This window comes from Acanthaster planci, linkage group LG13, assembly GCF_054643075.1.
Source record: "Acanthaster planci isolate LZ-2023a linkage group LG13, COTS_SCS, whole genome shotgun sequence".
Classification (NCBI taxonomy): Eukaryota; Metazoa; Echinodermata; class Asteroidea; order Valvatida; family Acanthasteridae; genus Acanthaster; species Acanthaster planci.
This window is the reverse complement of record NC_141789.1, coordinates 14,175,252-14,193,662: the sequence shown is the minus strand read 5'-3', so window position 1 is coordinate 14,193,662 and position 18,411 is coordinate 14,175,252. Positions and strand designations below refer to the sequence as shown.

Here is an 18,411-nt window from a genome sequence, read left to right as displayed (position 1 = left end):
TAACTTTTGTAAAGGCTTTCAACGCTATGTTGCTATAATCACAGTGTTTATATGTAGTGTATATTTGACAGTCCGTGGAGATACCTGATTTGTGTTTCAATGTAATGACTACTTTTGTATTCAAAGTTCGCTTTTGCATTTTCGTTCTTTCAGATGTATCCAGACATTGAAACCAAACTTGGCGACATTAATGTAGACCTATCCCAAGTTCAAATTCTGGACCCTGAAATGAAGATGGCCTTGACAAAGTTCGTCGATTCTGGAGTAGCCAACCTCAACTACACACAGTACCTTCAAGAGGTCAGGGCACGAACTCTATACTGATCAAAAGCTAGTATGTCGCTGCTGTATGCAAAGCCAAGGGATCATAGGGGCCATTACTCAACCACTGTTTGATTTTTACCTAGTGCCCAGGACAAGAGACAAGTTTAATTTGTTTTTTAAGCGGTCTAATGATCACCACCACTCTCAAATACCTAACAAAAATAAATTTAGAAAAAATTATTTTTGTCAATATAACTCTTTACAGATTAGGAAAGGGGTCACACAGGCAAATCTTACGGGCATTGCAGCTGATCTAGAGAGATTTGCACAATTGTCGTTGCCTTACTCGGTAAGTTTATTCCGACTGATTAGTGAAATATAGCATGTATTAGTAGATACATGGAATGTGAGGAACTTCTCCGGAGCCAAATGTTGAACTGCAGTGGGCGTGGTCCCAATCTTGCTTTTGCTTTCATCTTTCAGCTTCCAGCATTTGTGTTGTGAATTTTGTCTCCTGAGTTCAAACTCACAAACTGATTGCAGCTCTATTATCGGTCTTGAATCTCTGGAGCTTGAGAGTAAATACAAAGTCGAGATTTGGTAAATGGCCATTGCTGTCACTGTAAAGGCCTTCCCTGGTATGAAGTCATTCTTTAACCGGTAATGGGCATGATATAGTGGCAACTATAGTGAACCAGTGCATCACATACTCTTCTTCAACACTGGTTCCCAATCCCCCTTTTTCTGAAGTCAAGTATATCTGATGGAGGGACCAACATTCTGATTCCACTGTGAATGGGCAATTTGGACTTTCCTAACAGTCTGAACATTTTTGTTTTTGAAGACGTTTACACAGGGTCAGTCAGTCGGTATAAAAGCGGTCAATTAGAATAAAATTGGACCGGAAAATATGTGATATGAGTGGGTCCTGTCTTTGGTAAATTGCCAGTGTGTAAAAGCTCAGTGAATTACTCTGAAAGTACCACTTCTGATCACAGAGAAAGTGCTGAAATGTCACTTTGAACAGTGTAACTTTTCCTTATTTTTTAAAGGAAATCTTCTCTTGCATTGTTTTCCAGAACCAAAGCAAATTAAGATTGCATGCAAACACTTTACGGATGTACCAAACGGACCTCGTTGACCCAATGGAAAGCTACGTGGTAACTATTGCATGATATTTTCTGTCAAGATTTAGTAATAACCCACCAAGAAGAGTTCACAGGGGACCCACTCTGCAAAAATAAGTCTGAAGTGACGAGAGTCACTTTGGAGTTTTACTTTGTTTTTAATAGATTGAGGAATTTGAGCTCTTTCTTTTGATGTGTCACTCAGTTGGGTATAATGGAAATGGACGTTGTGTAGATGTTAAAACGTTGTTGAGGATTCCTATCGTTTAATCACTACACAAGGACTTTATTTTTCTTTCAAAGGACTTTATTTAAAAAGTGGCTCTTTCGACCCCTGGTGACTCAGTCTTGCATAGCGGGGCACATACGTGAACTGCAGAAATGCAAGAAATGTTAAACCTTCAGTTTGTGAAGTTTTACTCTTTTATTCAATTTGGTTGGTTTCCAATTGATTAATCTGAAATGTATTTTTAGCCACGGGCTTAATTTATCGACAAAATTTCAGAAATAAACATGTGGGTCATTCCATGAGGTTGGGGCACAATTTGTGATGGTGTCCTTGTTACATCCGCAACTTTTACCACCTGTCGTGACCTGTGGAGTGTATAACAATGTCAATTTGGAATCCACCTGCAGGAAAAAAGCTGTTCATTTTTACGGAACCGAGGTAACAACTGACGTTGTCACAATTGTGCTCCAACCTCATTGAATAAACCGTGTCACAAGTGAATGTGTGGATGACACTGAAAAGAAAACATGTGTGTTATATATTGTTTTGTGTCCCCAACCCCAATAGCGCTACCATCAGGCGGAATAGTTAAGGCCTAAACCTCTGGACTTCCGCCTCTCCTGTATAGCAATTCTTGATGGTGGTCGTACGTGGATCCGGGTCAAAATATAAGATGAAATTACTTTAGAGAAAAACTAGGTGCAGAGAGAAAAGACTAAAATAAATGCAGTCCCAACTTCAGTAATTCAGAACTAATCAAGAACAATTTTTTAACTGTAAAATCTGGAATTCCAATCAAGTCAGCACTTCTATTGACATTCTCTATTTACAATCCTTGCAGCTGTTTGTAAATTGTCCTGCTATTCCCCTCAATAACAATTTAGTGCGACAAAAAGGCAAAAGCTCCCCGGTTCTCAATTCTAAAATTGCATCAGAATCGACCTGTTTGAATGCAAAGAAGCTAAATAATTATTTCTAACAACATTTAATGTAATACATCAGTTTCTAAAAGTCTTGGTTGTCTAGAATTAATTTAAGAACTTCTAACCAATTCACAAACTCCTAGTTACACTTGAATAACCACCATGTTGGATTGCACACCATACCTATTTATAGTACAGTTTACACACACGTGACGTGAACAGCTGTTAAGTGTCCAAGTAATTCAAAACAAGTACGGTACTGAGATGGAATTATTGTTGAAAATGGACACTCATACGTTTGATTTTGAGAGACCTAAGCTCCTAAAGACAAAAATGCAGGAATGCTAGAGGAGAAGGTGAGATTTGGGAAAGCTAAAACGGAAGGAAGTCTGGTTTTGGGGGCATTTTTGTCACAGTTTGAGTACAAAAACAAATGAATTCAGTTTGAGCTCCTAATTTCCAAGTCATTCATCAGATGGGAACTTCTAAAATCATGCGTCTGCCTTTCCATCAGGCTTTTTTGATCGCCTTTCATTTTCTTAATTTTTCAAAGGCCAATACTGCAGAACACCATTTTTTTGGAGGTGGGGGATGTCTCTTACTTTAAAGCATTTTCAATTTTTTTTCATCAGATTGATTTCTGACTACCCAACCATTAACTCTCTTCCTTAGGATACCCTAGAGGCCAGTTTAGATGTTCTAATGGCCAAAGTGGGCAATCTGAGTGTAAGTATCACCAATCCTTCATGCAGAGCCATTTTTGTCCTTTTATTCTTGTTCACAAATACTGATTGATAGTTTTATTTTGTTGTGAGTCCAATTCCTAAGAAGCATGCTCATACCCTGCCTCTTAGGAGCAATTTTTTTTCAGTTCCCTGTCAGAATTAGGCTTGAGCTGTAACCTGGTTTGGAAGGTGGGCATATTTTTCTCTTTGGACATGCAACTTTTTGTGGGATCAGCTTATTTCCCAGATTTTTTTTTAACTTCTTGTTTTTGGCATTGTAAATTAAACGACAGTGCTGAGAGGCTTGGACAGTGCTGATTTCAGCTTGGATTTCCTTGTTTTTCTTGCTTCCAAAGTTGTATTTGCATGTGTTGTTGTGAGCCTTGGAGAGGGCACAGCTGCACCGTCTCAGTTCTCTTCTTTTCTGTTCACAGCCGTCGGTTAACAAGTCTTTAATTGACGTTCAGGAAACTCAAGATTACATACACAATCACGGTCCAACACTGTTCAATGAGGTAAAGAAAAGAAATTCAGAGACTTTTCCCCCTTATCAGGGAAATATACACTGGTACATGTGGATGGGATTTGATGAAAATGCACCAGAAATCATACATAGTCACAGTTTGAAGTTTTGTACCTCTGGATCATGTGCATAGTCAGAGCCAATAGCAACATTTCCCTGTAATCCTGGCATTTTAATGTAGGTAATGGAGTACTGTTTTTAAATCTGCCTTGCTGTTTGCTATGACCTGATTTCTTTGACTCTCTCATAATGCAACAGAGGGACCGAAGCTGTGTTCCACAGGCCAGAGAACTTTCAATCGACGTTGCTTTATTTTTGTCATATGTGCACTGTCAGTGCCTGAGAAGCACCCTGGCCCGGCATCCCTGTGTAGACCACAGAACGCCCTCAGTCATTTGTGCTTGAAGCCAATAGGCCACATCACTTTGTTCTTTTCTTCCCAGGCTCTTAAGCAGTTTGTCAACAAGATCCTACACTACGTTGACCAGTATGTCTTGTATGTTCTCGGGGAGGTGAGTTCAAGCTGAAGTGCCTTTTTTGAGGGGGTTGTTTTTCGAAAAAAAAAACCACCATTTAGAGATCTCTGATAAATTGTTGTGTTTTATTTATGTATTTTAGTCAAGTCCAATACATCGAAGGAAAAGCTCTAAGTGCTTTGACTTTGATCACAGAAAATAGTTCAGACTGTTTGCCTTAGTGTAGGATTTTAAATTCAGCATTTTAAGTGGAAAAGTAATCTTAAAATTGTCTTGAGGAGATTTCCTAAAAGCCCTTGGTGAGATTAAAATGCTTATTTTAAGTGGTTTTCCTTGTTCCTGTGACTCGACTAGGGAATAAGAGAGAAAAATATCTTCTTGTGCACAAAATGTAGATGCCGTCAGGCTAGCTCTTCGGTGGGACTTTGAATCCGAGTCAATCTGTTGTTTTGACAGATTGCGCTTACCCACAGGGAGAGTGGGATGCCACACAATGATGCAGAGTGTACATGTATTTGTGGATTAACTGACCAATTGGGAACCAATTTACTTGTGCTGGCTGCAAGGTCATAGCTAGCCAGCAATCTTAACCAACTTTCCTTTGTGGTATTGTAAGGGTTCATCTGTAACATGCCCACAATCCAGTTTGCATCACATCGCAGATGGTTATTCTTGTCAAGAGAGAAATCAAAGCTTTACAAAGCACCTGCCCTTGGGCCTTGCAAGTGTGGATTTGTGTGTGTGATAAAGCTTTCCTCTCCTGGGGACTTTCGTTTTCACTGTTTGTCCTGGCTGCTGTCACCCAGGATTGACCCACAGTAATAAAAGTGCATCAGCCTGAGGAAATTATATTTTGGTCGGTCATGTGAGGACTTTTTTGCAGAAAATCACTACCAAAGTGAAAAAGAATAAGCAAATAAAAAATGTAAAAAGAAACTTTTTTGAATATCCAGAAATAAAGCAAAAAGATGATGAAGGAATATCACAGAGAAGGGAAGCCCCTAATCACTTAGTTATTAAATGAAGTTCTATTTTCAATTTGTGTGGCTATTTGCTTTTTCCTCACATCAAAGGTGAATAATGAGGTTGGTGGATGTAAGCCTGTTGCCAATCTGTACGATTCCTTGGAAATCCTTGTGTGCAAGAACCTGGTATATGCCTTTGTAAGTATTTCCTTCTCTCTAAGAGCAATCTTACCCTTTTTTTAATTCAGGGTTTAAAAACTTTGGACTCTTGGTAGGGCACTCTGCTCTGTAAAGTGCGCTGTACATGTGTTAGAGTAATTTATCGCCATTTATTTGGATTTTGTTTTTTTTTTAAGGTTGTTTGTATCAATATTGTCTTCCTTGGTGTTATTTCCACCCACATAAGAGTCTCTGCCTTGTTTTGGTATTTTGTTGCCTTATTTTTATTAGCTGTGTCTATTTTCAGAATTTGGATCTCCATTTTTTTTTAAGCTGGGATTTGTTGCTGTGCAATTGATCTCTGCCCACATCTGACTGCTGAATCTACTTACCGGTTGTTTCATCTTGCAGAATGGTTTCTGGCTCTGCCTGGGATGGTGCGTCATCCTCTTCATCCCAAGCATTATTTTTGCCGTTAAACTTTCCAAGTTTTACCGGCGGATGCGATTCTACGAAGATTACTACAATGCGTGAGTTGCCCCACGCTTTTTTTTTTTTTTGTTTAAAATATGTTTAAGAGGATCGAGCTGTAGACGGTAGAGCTGCTTCTTACTGCCTTGTCAACTTATCCATCATGTCAGAGCATGATTGATTAATTGCTAATTACTGCTATATTTGTTCAAAGATTTGAAATACCGATGGTCTGGGTGCATGCAGGAAAGGTTGGAATGCATTGATGGTCGACAACCCCCCCCACCCCATTTCCAAGTTTTCTGGTTTATGAACGATTTTAAAATTGTCTCTGTGAAAGGGACCATATGAATGTCTAACTTATCGGCTTGTAACCTAACCTTATAGTACTTTTACTGATGAAAATCTGCACAGATTTAGCAGCTGTGTCGCTGGTGAGAATCGCTGCGATGTGATTCGATTGAAGTCTCTGGTAACTCCGCGTTTTTCTTTTGTTGTCCACAAAACCCATTTTTGCTGTGTGTATGTCGCTCATTTAGATCATGAAGTGATCCTGGCACTGCCCCAGCTGAGGAAACCTGGGTGCCGTGATCATATTTTTACCATTCTAATCCCCCCTCCCCGAGGGACAGTGACAAAAATTAATTCCGAAAAGAAAGCCGGTTTTAAGCTCAAAGTTAAACTCTGTTTCAAACCTAAAGGCATTCTTTGTGCTGATACGATACTGGACTGACCAACAGACTGAGTGATTGACAGCTTGACTCTCCTACCCACAAAAACAAAGTACAACCCTAGGGAGTCAAATTGGACACGATATCAACTGAGGAACTCATTCAAGAATTTTCAAATTTTCAAAAAGGCCTGGGGTTTTCTTTAACTTTCTTTTTAGTTTCCATGTTGGTTATGCTTAGTTGGATTTGTTTGTCGTAAACCAGGTTGTGGTGGTGCCATTGAAATGTGGTGCCAGTGATTGTTGTTTTTCCGTAATCAGTTGCGGGGGTGAGGTTTGATGAGGGTACTGAAATGAGTCTTTTATGTCTTTGGTCTTGTCCAGTGGTCCTCAGATGACAGGAGAGGGCCCAAAAGGGATCTCAGTCTTTGCAAAGGCATCTTTCAAGGACTTTTCAAGCACTTTCTGTCCAGGACATTTAGTTGGGGACAAATGCTTTCATAAATTTGGACTGTTATTTCATTAAATGCATCTAAACCTCACACTCATGTAATGTGGGGTGCTCTCAATATTGTCCACATCCCTGACTCAAGTTACCAATCTAGCAGATTTTTTTCCCCAAAGTAAAGGACCACTTTATCAGCTACATTTTGTTCATTTTCTGCAACAAATATGATTTTGCTTCAGCTTCCAATTAGCTTGTTCAGACTGGCAAATGCTTGCTAGAGAATTTGGAATGTAAACGTTAAAAGCTGGGGGGAGGGGGCGAGAAGAGGGAAATGTTCTTGGGACTGTAGCCGGAGACAGATTCACAGCTCATTTCATGCTTTTCACTTGTCAGTGTACATCGCTGGTGAATAAACTCTGTCCCTGTAATTGTGAATTGACATTCAAGAAAAAATTCCATCTTATGTTAATGTCTGGGTAGAGCCACGTGAAAATATTAGTTATGGAAAAGCTGGTTCTCCATGTCTAGTTCTCAGCTGCTCTTTTCTGCACTGCTTTAATAATCAAAACAAGGACTAATCTGGGACCAGCATCAGAAGCCACAAAAGTGAATGGGTGTGGTGTAGTGGGATATCCAACGGGGGACGGGCGAAAAAGTTTTTTTCTTAGGAATTGAAAGGGCCAGTGTTTTAGAAACGGTACTCCCACTTTCTTTTTGGGGGCGGTTGAGGATTCTCTTGGACGGAAAAACAAATTGGGCATTGGCTTTTAGAAAAACAAAAAACGATACTATTTTCCCCCCTTCCCCACACGTAAGACCTGGTTATGCCACTAGTCTGGTGCCACAACAGTACTGAGGTTTGCTCATCAGACCTGTGACTTTTAATGAAAATAATTAGCTCTGCATGCACTTCCAGGTTAGCAGTACAATATTGCTCACCTTCTGTTGGGAACGGATTTCCAACCCTTGTTTCCACCTGAATTCACATTTTCAAGAGGTGCTTCATCTGCCCCCTTTCCCCCACGACTGTCATGAAAGGTGCTTCCACTGTTCCTCAACAGTCCTCCCCTGCCAAGCGCACAACCGTTACATGTTCCTGTTGTAACGCTCTTGTACATTTTCTTCACTGCATCATTGCTTTCACTGCTTTGGTCCGGCATTTCTTGGTGGCTGAACGCTTTGATGAGAAAACGTGTATTGCTTGAAAAGGACATAAATTTGTTGTTTTTCATATCTATATAGCTTTGCTTAGCTACAATGCAATATGTGTTCATTTCCCTTCCCGCGTAGTTGTGATTAGAACACACGTCATTTACCATGACCAGAATTTTGATCTGTGTTTGTCAGAACTGCTGAATTATTTTCTTTTACTGTTGTCATCATATTGAAAGGAAATATTTGTATTTATTTTGTAGAATAGTTTGACCAAAACCGTGTTTGATCTCTCCTATCCCACAACTTCCCTCTTTTTTGTTAATGCAGACACGACATGGAGACAGTTCCAATGAAGATCTACGGTATTTGACATTTCCTTGGACATCAGCTGAAACCAATGAATAAAGCTGCCAATTTATATACAACATTTAAACTTTTCAAGCACAAACTAAGTGTGAAATATTATGAACTGGTAATAAATCGGAAACTAAGAGAAGCACTACTGAACTGTTAATATTACAAAGATGCAGTTTATAAAAGTCTACTTATTTGTAAGAATTACGTAAACAAATGAGCGCATCACAGAAATTCTTTCTAGGTGGATAAGGCTTAGCTTTAATTTAGTGTTGCACATTTTTATATTATTTTACAAGGAGTTAATTAGTGATTCAGTTCTTATGTAAAAGGCTTACGTATAAACACAAAAAAACATTTCATCCAGCCCCAATCCACAAGCTGCTCCATTGTTGACTGCCCGTGTATAATACAAGACAATATTTTGATTACTTTCAATGTCGTTTTATCCACTCTCCGTACAGAATAGAAGATGTGAAGGATGAAGAGGAGGAATGTTCAGCCACAGAATCCTGGGAACCGGACGATGACAAAAAGCAGGCACCTTACTTTTCCCCTAGAATTTCATGAATGACATCTATCTGTCTGTTAAAACAAAACCAACAAGAAGCATGCATTTCATCAGATAGCCAATTTCATCAACAGATTTCAGAAATAATTACCAGTAGGGTTTTTTTGGGGGGGGATGGGTTAATTTTTTCCCTTTTAATTTCAGTTTAGTGTTATATATGGTATAGGACCATATGTTTCTTTGACAGTTTAGACGTGATACCTCTAATGTAATTTAATGGTGATGTCAAACCTGTCATGATTTAATGAAATCTGCCCCAACCCCAAAGCATCCCCAAGGCATGTTGAGATGAATGAATGAAGTTCCCAGATTAGTTTCTTTCATTTTGGAATAACAGAACATACAAGGCCATTCGTCTGTGTCTGTGTCCCTGATTGTCAGTTGGCAGTTCCATTCCTGTCTGTTCAGGGAGTCTGATTCATGGACTTAGAGAATAAAACCTGTTGTTCCTCTTTTAACTTGATTAATTATTGAGGTGCTTTGGGAGTGAAAAACGTTAAGAAGTAGCCATTGGGACATCCTGTGTGTTTTCCAATGTGAGTTGGTCCGTTACACTTATGTCGGCGACCACCTCAGCCTTTTGGTCATTATTGCACCTCAGACACAAGAAAGAAAAACAAGATCCAAGATATAAAAAAACAAATCTGAGCAATGTTGAAGAGCACTTCAACCTCGGATTGTTCTAATTACCATTAAGAAGGATGCACAGTGCTTAAAATTGGTTTATTTAGAGGAATTGCTTTGAGAGTAAGGTAAGAGTTCCTGCTTGTTTTGATAGAAGTTATTTTAGACCCAGGTGGTAGTCCCTTCATTTGTTGTGTACTTTTCCCTTCCGCCCCCCCCCATCACCACTCTAGGCAAAACTGTGGAAGCCTCAGCTTCTAACCGGAATCAAGGAGTCAAAATGTGTATGGTATTACTTTTGGTTTCTTGTCAACATTGCAAAATGAGTTCGAACCAAAGATCATGGTAATTACACCTTTTGGGCAGAGTTATCCATCTTGCGCCTTTGGCGCTATACAATCTTTGCTTCCAACAGCCTGAGGAATTGTCCCTGCTAGATCAGTCTGACACCAGTGCTATCCGGCCTTCTTATGATGATGAAAGTGGGAAAAGACGGATTGCATGGCACTGATTATCATGTTTTGTTGTGTAACAGAAAAAGGACCTCAGGGTGTTTTGTATTTGGGTTTGTATTGAAATTGTCAGTCGGAGGTTCTGCAGCTGTGACTTCTGTTTCAACTAATAAAACAATGCTGGGGATACTGAGTAGTCACTATTTAATGCCTCTTATATTCTCAGTGGTGCGAAACTTTGGTTTTTTTTTTTTAATCAGTGCCTTTTAGAAGTTGCCTTTTTTTTGCCAATTTTGCTTGTACAAAACTTTCTTCCATAGAGTTCAATGAAAACAAAGATATATGTAAATAATGATCAAGCTTCGTGAAAATTACAGATAAGCCATATTCGCCTTTCACTGTATGCATTGTGGACCATACACAGAGGTGCATGAACTTGTTGATCTTTTTAAATGAATTAGGTAGTCCATATTGTTACAAGCTTTTGTCAATGAATTCTGATTATTCATCTAAAATAAATTAATTGCAATTTGGGTAAATACGGACTGAATGTTGACTGACATTGTAGTGTTATTGTAATTTATAAAAAAAATGATACAGTAATGTGACTTTTTATATAACCTGTTGCTGATTGTTATCATTGAATAATTGCAGGACTGACTTGGTGAAAAACAGTGGACTTGCAACATTGTCTTAGCCTCTTCTTTATAGTGAAGGGCCTAAAACCACATCTTGTTTTATCTAATGATGCGCATTAGAAAGAAAAGTGTTTTGATGTGTGTCCAGTATTGAGCTGGTACATTGACCTATGTCCCCTTCCCAACCTTTTATGTTGTCATAAAAGTACCACCCTGACGGTTGAGCACTTTTTTATTCTACGTATACATTTCTTGATGCACGTACTGCATATCGCTTAACAATCAACTAACAGTCTACGGGTGTTAGAAACTAAGTCAAACACAACAAAAGTTAAGCTACATAAAGCAGTGGCATGTTTGTAAGAAATGAATTGTTACAAACTTGACAAGATACTTAATTTTGGGCTGGCGGTTCTTTAATTGTAGGCGAAAGGAGAAAAAGAATTGGTTCTACTGAAACCAGGATGTGGTGTTGGTCTAAATTGTAATTCCCTTTGTCTTAATACCTCTGCTTATTCAAGCAGTGTTAACATTATTGCTTGAAATGTTCAACCCTACCAGACCTGAATTAAGCCAGTATATTGCTTCACAGAACTGAAATAATAGCAGACGTTGTAACTTTTTCAGTTCTTTTATTTTGCTGTATGTAGTCTCTCTATATAAATATGTTTTGTTCCTTTGAACTTTTTTCCCAAGCTTGGATAAAATTGTGCAAATATGTTTCATCTTACTAAGTTTATTATTATTTTTTATTTTAGCATCTCTTCCAAATCTTATGCAAAGCATATATACTTTGTCTGTTTTAACAACTTAAAGTTTGTGTAAGGTATATTTTCTTTTTAACTGTTAATTTTTTAGGTAAAAAGCATTAAAACTAAGGTTTACTAAACAAAGTACAGGTATGGTGTCACTTTTTTTCTGCCTGTTTTTGTTGTGTTGAAAAGACCCTTGTAACACCATTGATGAGAGAAAAGGTATGGTCATGTTTTGTCTCTTTATGTTCTGCATATTAAGGTGGAAAATCGTTTTAATTTGCTATGAAGTTAAAAGGTGATTTCTATGCAATAAGTGCATTGAAACGAAAGCATGTCGGTCACAGTTTTAATATATGCCATGACTGGAACCCAACCTGCTCATCACATGTGGTTTCTAAAGGGCGCTTGCATTCAACAGTCAATCTAACCCCCAAATACTTAACCTGTCCTCAAGTTTTTGGATTCCCCTTGCGTGTGCTGATTCACAGTTGGGGGCCTTTGGGAGCCAATATACACAATGAGGCAGTGAGTGCCTAGAGTCACCGCTGTGGTTTTCAAAAGGGGAAAGTAATTTGTTCTTGTAGTTTGTTCAAATAATCTGTTCAGATTTGTTTGGCTGTAGGATTAGATATACTCTTATTCCCTTGTAACTCATTTCTTGTTTAAATTACTGTTGCCAATAGGATATTGCTCCTTCAAATGGTCTCATAACAGGGCTGTAGAAATTTTGAAAACCTGTGGCATTATAAGAAACGGGTATGGCTGTGGGGATATGGTTAGTCAAAGATGATTACAAATTTGTTTAATCTCAGTGGAAGCCATAGGAAATGTCCCACAAGGATGAGCGAACTGATAACTGTGTTATAAATGATATCATTCCAATGTTGATTGTGGCTAGAATTCTTGCTTCTAAGCTGGCTAATTTATTGGTTGTGAGAATTTACCCAAAGTAAAGTGAATAAAAAGGGACAACATAGCCTCGGGAAGGAAACAAGGTGGGTTAATGCACACTAGGCTCAACATGGTTGAATTGCTCATGTATGAACTATGCATGGAATTCTGCATTCTGGTTAAAATATGCTTTGTCTTGTGACACAAGTATGTGCTCTGGTCTGTCACAGTTCTGAATTGAAAGCTGTTTGCCCTGACTGAATAAATTGCAGGGAGAAATTAAAAAGGACAGGTGCAATGGAATGCCACTTCCTGTGATCCCTTATTTTTGGTCTTACCTGTTCACTGGTAACCAGTGAGGATTTTTCTCGCTCTCTTAAAAGTATTAGTGCTCTCTGCATTTTCCTAATGTTCTTCAACACATCTTTCTTGACAGCATCCTGCAATGGAAAATACCAGTAGTAGTACTAAGAAGTAGCAGTAAAGAAGGCAGAAAGGTTGACCCATCCCAATTTTTCCAGGACTTACAGCTGACTCCTTGTGCATTCAGAGTTGGTACAAAAAATAGGATAAGCAGGAGTCCCTAAGTTGAGCAAGTTTACAAAGTACATTGTAATGTGACGTCACAGGCCTCTATTAATCAAATAGAGTAAATATTCTCATCTTTTTAATAAAACGTCAGCAACAAAAGAGGGAAGCGTGGAAGAGTGGTAATTTACCTTCCTTTTTCTAACCCCCTTTGAAGGTTGTTTGCCCTTTCTGTGATGCTGAGTTTCCCTGGACGAGTTTGAGACTGATGACTGTGACGGAGAACTCCGAAATTCATAAACATCACCGCACACTGTGTTTTCAGCAAAGCTGTTATCATGCAGAAAGAATTCATCGTCCTGCTGGTAATTGGACTGACGTGCACCAGGTGTTGAACTGCTCGTTAATGTAGTGAACACCGAATTAGGCCTACCTGCGGACCGAACTCCGGTCTGCATGACCATGGTCTGCTGAACATGTTGAACCCTTTTTCGTGTGTGACTTTCGTTGCCAGTCTGAGTCTTTTCCACCTCTTGTAGTTTTTTCACAGGCACATAATTGTCTCTGGTGGGAGGGATGAAGACTTTCCTTGTTTTGCTCATTGTTGAAATTGAAGCCTTGAACTTTTCAAAGGCAGATCTGGGTAATGCAGCCACAACGTCACTTCGGCCTAGGCCTACCGTTAATCATGCTACGTGACACGGTTAACACTGTTGAAGGCTGAAGCAGAGTCTCACAGCTGGAAAGCTGAACTTAGGAAAAAATAAACCAGATGTATTGCAAGTTGTACCCACACTTTGCTAACAATGTCCACAAAATATGAATAACGAAAACTTTTGTATAATTAAATTTTTTTAAACATAGGCCTACCACTTATTGCAGGGTGTGTTAATCTCCGAAACGGGCTTCCAGAGCTACGGCTAGGTAGCTAGGTCTATAATCTGCGCGTCTAGCTCCACGCATTTCCAATGATTGTCCGTAGGGACGGACGGAGCCTAGCCCTGCTGGCCGGCCGGCTGGCCCAAAGATTGTATAGCGCGGCGCTATACAATCTTTGGGCTGGCCAGCCGGGCCTCGCCCCACGCACCTGGTTCCTTATTCACCACGTCGTTTTTGTTTAAGTGACATCGTCAGGGGCCAGACTAACAAGGCACCAGCTGCGCTGATTGGTTGAAAGTTCTTCTAAAAAATAAATGCAGATTAAGAACAAAAACGCAAGCGCTAGCGCCGCACGTATGTCGCCCTAACACTTTAATAGAGGTTGTGCACGGCAACCATTTTCCCGGTAAATTAAGAGCTTCGTTCCACACGGACACGCAGGGGTAGTTGTGCTATCAATGTGTATTCAATGTGTATCTGGTGTGTTTAGGGAAGCTAATCGCAGTAAAGCGGTGCTATCCCTCCGCCGATTTAACGAAACTTTTCCCAGTGGCGTAGCCCCACTTACGCCACATTTCATTGCGTAAGTTGTGCAACAAATTAAGATTGATTTCACGAGACTTGCCCACTGCGTATAGAATTCGATAAGACGCCATAACTGCGGTGGCACCCATTGATCTCCATTATATGGTGGCACCGCACTCACACGCACATTCTTCAGCTTGACGCGCGTGCGTACTTTTGGCATATCACGACACCCAGTTGGTCGAAGAGGCATGTAACGCGCGCGTACCACCTGTCCACGAGCGTTGTATCACAGCAGTAATCGCTTCTAAAGGCGGGTCGTGTATTCCACCAAATGGTTGTGTTTCTGCGCGCGAGCTCATTAATATTTTGTGATCCCACGGGATTTTTACAATCAGACAGGCCATGCAGGACGGATCCTAGAAATATTAATGTTCAATTTCCAGTGAAAACACGGAGGCCAACCTCTTCACGAGAGTCAACAGGCGGCGCTATTTTGGTCCGATTTTGCAGTGTTTTCTATGGGGGCGTATTTGGTGTAGTGCAACCTGAACAAAAGCGCAGTGCGTAATGAAAATGTGCGCTCTTGCACGCAGTTTGTTAAATGGATAGTGCGTACGCACCAAATGTATGCGTATCCAGTTCGTAAGTGTGACGTCACTTCAGTTTGAACCACGCCCACTGCACATCGCCGTTTATGTGGAACCATGGAACCGGAAACTTCAGCGACTGTCCAATGAAAGCCTGCAAATCGTGGCCCGTCCGCCTTTGTGACGCAGTCACTTACGAACCGGATTCGGAAAAATTAAAAATGTTTAACTTCTGTCGGATACGCACATGCAGCCGAGACTTGAGAAAATAATATGAAAGTGTGACCATTACGCGCTGCGTGTAAGCAAACGCAGCAAGTATGAACCAGCCCTAATTCTTGTGGTCGGATTACATTATTAGTCAATCCGCGACTAAAGGCGCCTTTCCATAATTATGTAGGCCTACATTTTGGGTGCATGATTCATGTGTTTCACTTTCACGGACACAAACATCGACTCTGCAGTAATTTGACACACGTGTGCGTTGCGTTCGGCCGTCAAAATCGCTCTCGATCTCGGAGCGATTCTGACGTATATGCAACGCATGGCGCAAGTGTTGACGCGCATGTGGAAAGGCGCCTTAACGCAACAAATTACGGCGTAGTTACACAGTCATTTTTGGTGGCGTAGCGGTTGCACCAAACGAAGTGAAATAAACGACTGGACTAGCTCATCGTGGTCGGTTAAACCTCATAATTGCTGAATTTAACAAGGCTTATACGAGTATATGTACTATCGGAAAGATGGCTACCATGCACAATCTCTATACAAGTCTCATGCATGTACACGAAGTCGAGCATTTAAATCGCTTCATACCAAACTGTAGAGTCAAGGCTGTTGTTACAGAAATGCTTATTTAGATCTCTGTCAAAAAGTCAAATGAAGAGGAATTATTTACATACCAAACTTAACTTTTTAGTTTTCACAGCCGCACAAAACGTCATGTCAATTGAGGAGTCATTCGCTACATGATTTTTAAAAAAATGTTTTTTCCTTCAAAAGTTAATCGAAGGCACTTTACTAAAAATCAAACGAAACAAGAACAACAATATAGCCCTGCAATTACTGACCTTATACGAGTATTGGATCTTGCCAAATCGGTATTTTTCTTTACGGTAGGTCTACATGCATGGAATAGCCTGAGGAACTATTTTGCATAATCACCGATTGCGTAGTCTGTCCCTCATCCACGATGACTGATTGGCCAAATCATGTGAGCTTGCCAGCACCACGACTGCACACTATACTTTCCCGTGAAGTCCCTTCTTAATAGCCTCTTTGTTCAAATCCAAGCACATTGCAGAAGATTCCTTTCCTGATTCAGAGCTCGAGAGAATTCCACATCATATCCGTATTGAGAGCAAAAATCGAGCATCGCTCATTAATTTGCCTTATTCACGGTAAGAACAATTTCTAGTGTTAAGACTGCAAATGCTTAAAAAGAGCGCATGAAATTTAATGTAAGTTAACGGTGGACTGAGATGCATTTTTGTCAGTTTCAAATTTCTCGTCATCAATTTTTAGAGCATCAATGTGTAGTCCATCCCGAAGTACTTTTACTGGCACTCCGCGTTGAAACTTTTCAGTGATCAACAACTGCACACCTTAATATCCCGTTGCCAAATTGCAACTCTACAATCAACGATTTTTATCATAAATGGCTGTGCTGATTTAACCATCATATCCGTGATTATTAATGTCTCTTTATCTTTTCATTTGATTATTATATCGAGAAGAACTCCGAGAGAAAAATGGTTGCGGCAGGGGAGTTGGTGTTGGTTGTGTTCCTCATTATTCTCTTGACCGGTACGGTGGTGGTGACCAACGGCTGCATGTTTGCTGCGTTCTTCCGCAACAGGCAGCTTCGCACCGTGAACAACTACATGTTCATGACCCTGAGCTTCGCCAACGTCATGGTCGGGCTCTCCTACCCTCTGCAGAGCCTCGTGAATGTGAAGATACTGAACTACGGTGCAGTTTGCCTACCCATCGCTTGCGTCCTTCTCGTCTTTGGCATAGTTATCGCGTGGACCGTCGTTGCGCTGACGGTGGAGCGGTACCTGACCATCCTTCACCCGTTCGCTGTACAGCGTATCCTCACCGGGTCGCGCGTCTTGGGAATCCTGGCCTCTATCGTGTTTTATGCAGTTGTGGTTGGCGCAGTCGTTCCTGGAGCTCTCTCCACGACCGCGGTTTCGCCGGAGGCGACTGCCAATGGGGCCAATTCCAATGGGACATCCGTATGCCGACTCTACAATCTGGTTCCATCCCGTGCTTACCGTTTCTTCTATCTGGCCAACAGGTTGGTGTCCATTCCTTTCTTTCTCGGCATTTACCTGCGGATCTTCATCGTTGCTCGAAGACACCTGCAAGCCATTGCCGTGCAAGTTGTCCCTGCAGGCCAAGAGGGGCCCTTCAATGACTCAACCGGCTCCACTGATTCCGTGAACGACAACACCCGCCGGGTCGGCAAGCTGTCAAAGGCCCGCTGGCGACGGGAAATCAAGCTTACACTGCTGGTGTTCGCTATTGCGCTCTTCCAGAGCATCTGCTGGATTCCCCATACCATACTCCTCATGCAGAACCGAGCGCCCCCGTCCATTTACTACACTCTTACGCACTTCTTCACCTACAGTAACACCGCGATATACCCCCTTATCTACGGCCTGGGCAATCGAGATTTTCGCCAAACGATGACCAGCATGTTCGGGTGCCATGCAGCAAGCGGGTGAAACCTCCTCACCAGAGGGAATGAACGGACTGGTTGACTCTTACCAAGACGGAACATGACTGTTGCCGATGCCGTGGGTTGGGCTGTTTCGGCGCGGGAGCAAGAAGTCCCACTTACGAGTTCAAGGACAACCGTTATCGAGCGATTGGCACTTTTGAATTGTCTTAGAGCCGCAAATTCATAACACGTACCTCTTTGTGGACATGTGACCCTGCACGCACCATCACTTGCTTGTTAGCCTTAATTTGTTACAGCTTGTCGATAAAGTGTTGTCATGCTGTCATAGTAAACACCTTTGGCGACATCAGTTTGCCCAATTAAAGGGAAGTATCTCTTTCTGGTCACTTGTATAATTCAAAGTTGATTTTCTAACCACTTTGTGTATTTCTATTTCTTGTACAGCGATGTCTCATGGCTGTCTGTGGTTTACAAAACTGCTTGACAAAAACCATCCCGACAGTAAAATTAAAGTTACTTTTTTTTCGCCACTCATTTTCTGACATTATCTTCCCAGCAAAGTGCAAGCAGTTTTTCAGTTTATAGGCCATGCTGCTTATGCAGGCTGCGCTGTGGCAACAGCTCACTGGTCAGAATCATGCAAACATTATGCTTTAAACGAGTAGGAACTATACAGAAATACTCTGGCTTGGCCCTTTTCTTGTGGGAGTGGCACCTGTTGACACATTTTTCTAGTACAATTTTCATGAACACGTACACACTTAAGACGAAAACAAATGA

The 18,411-nt window shown here is 40.8% G+C and overlaps 3 protein-coding genes across 9 annotated transcripts in view; 2 read left to right on the top strand and 1 right to left on the bottom strand.

The window, feature by feature from the left end:
- The window catches only part of prom1 (prominin 1), a 35,566-nt gene extending 23,896 nt beyond the window's left edge, over positions 1–11,670 (top strand). Inside the window, exons 16-26 of one of the 2 annotated variants that reach the window (XM_022224989.2) lie at positions 154–300; positions 530–613; positions 1,344–1,424; positions 3,216–3,269; positions 3,703–3,783; positions 4,235–4,303; positions 5,341–5,430; positions 5,803–5,921; positions 6,277–6,334; positions 8,463–8,497; positions 8,954–11,670. In XM_022224989.2, coding sequence (XP_022080681.2) covers positions 154–300; positions 530–613; positions 1,344–1,424; positions 3,216–3,269; positions 3,703–3,783; positions 4,235–4,303; positions 5,341–5,430; positions 5,803–5,921; positions 6,277–6,334; positions 8,463–8,497; positions 8,954–9,059 — 924 coding nt within the window. In that variant the 3' untranslated portion in view covers positions 9,060–11,670. The remainder of the gene's footprint in view (positions 1–153; positions 301–529; positions 614–1,343; positions 1,425–3,215; positions 3,270–3,702; positions 3,784–4,234; positions 4,304–5,340; positions 5,431–5,802; positions 5,922–6,276; positions 6,335–8,462; positions 8,498–8,953) is intronic. The other variant, XM_022224990.2, reaches the window with a different exon arrangement.
- LOC110973844 (uncharacterized) lies at positions 2,366–14,478 on the bottom strand. Of its 6 annotated transcripts, none has more exons than XR_015427530.1 (5): positions 13,819–14,478; positions 13,140–13,695; positions 12,759–12,860; positions 5,784–9,074; positions 2,366–3,771 (listed from the first exon to the last, which is right to left on the bottom strand). XR_015427530.1 is itself a non-coding variant. In XM_087145073.1 (4 exons), the coding sequence occupies exons 1-3, from the start codon at positions 13,548–13,550 to the stop codon at positions 8,104–8,106; spliced, it is 567 nt and encodes a 188-aa protein (XP_087001199.1). In that variant the 5' UTR covers positions 13,551–13,805; the 3' UTR covers positions 2,366–3,771; positions 5,784–8,103. The 6 variants fall into 6 exon arrangements, 2 of the variants coding, with proteins under 2 accessions (XP_087001199.1, XP_087001200.1); XR_015427531.1 differs by lacking the exon at positions 13,819–14,478 and having other exon boundaries at positions 5,784–7,402; positions 7,920–9,074; positions 13,140–13,808; XR_015427529.1 differs by lacking the exon at positions 13,819–14,478 and having other exon boundaries at positions 13,140–13,808.
- A 1,397-nt stretch (positions 14,479–15,875) lies between these two features.
- Positions 15,876–18,396, top strand: LOC110973923 (adenosine receptor A2b-like). The gene is made up of 2 exons (XM_022225146.2): positions 15,876–16,342; positions 16,679–18,396. The coding sequence occupies exon 2, from the start codon at positions 16,694–16,696 to the stop codon at positions 17,672–17,674; it is 981 nt and encodes a 326-aa protein (XP_022080838.2). The 5' UTR covers positions 15,876–16,342; positions 16,679–16,693; the 3' UTR covers positions 17,675–18,396.
- Positions 18,397–18,411: the final 15 nt, after the last annotated feature.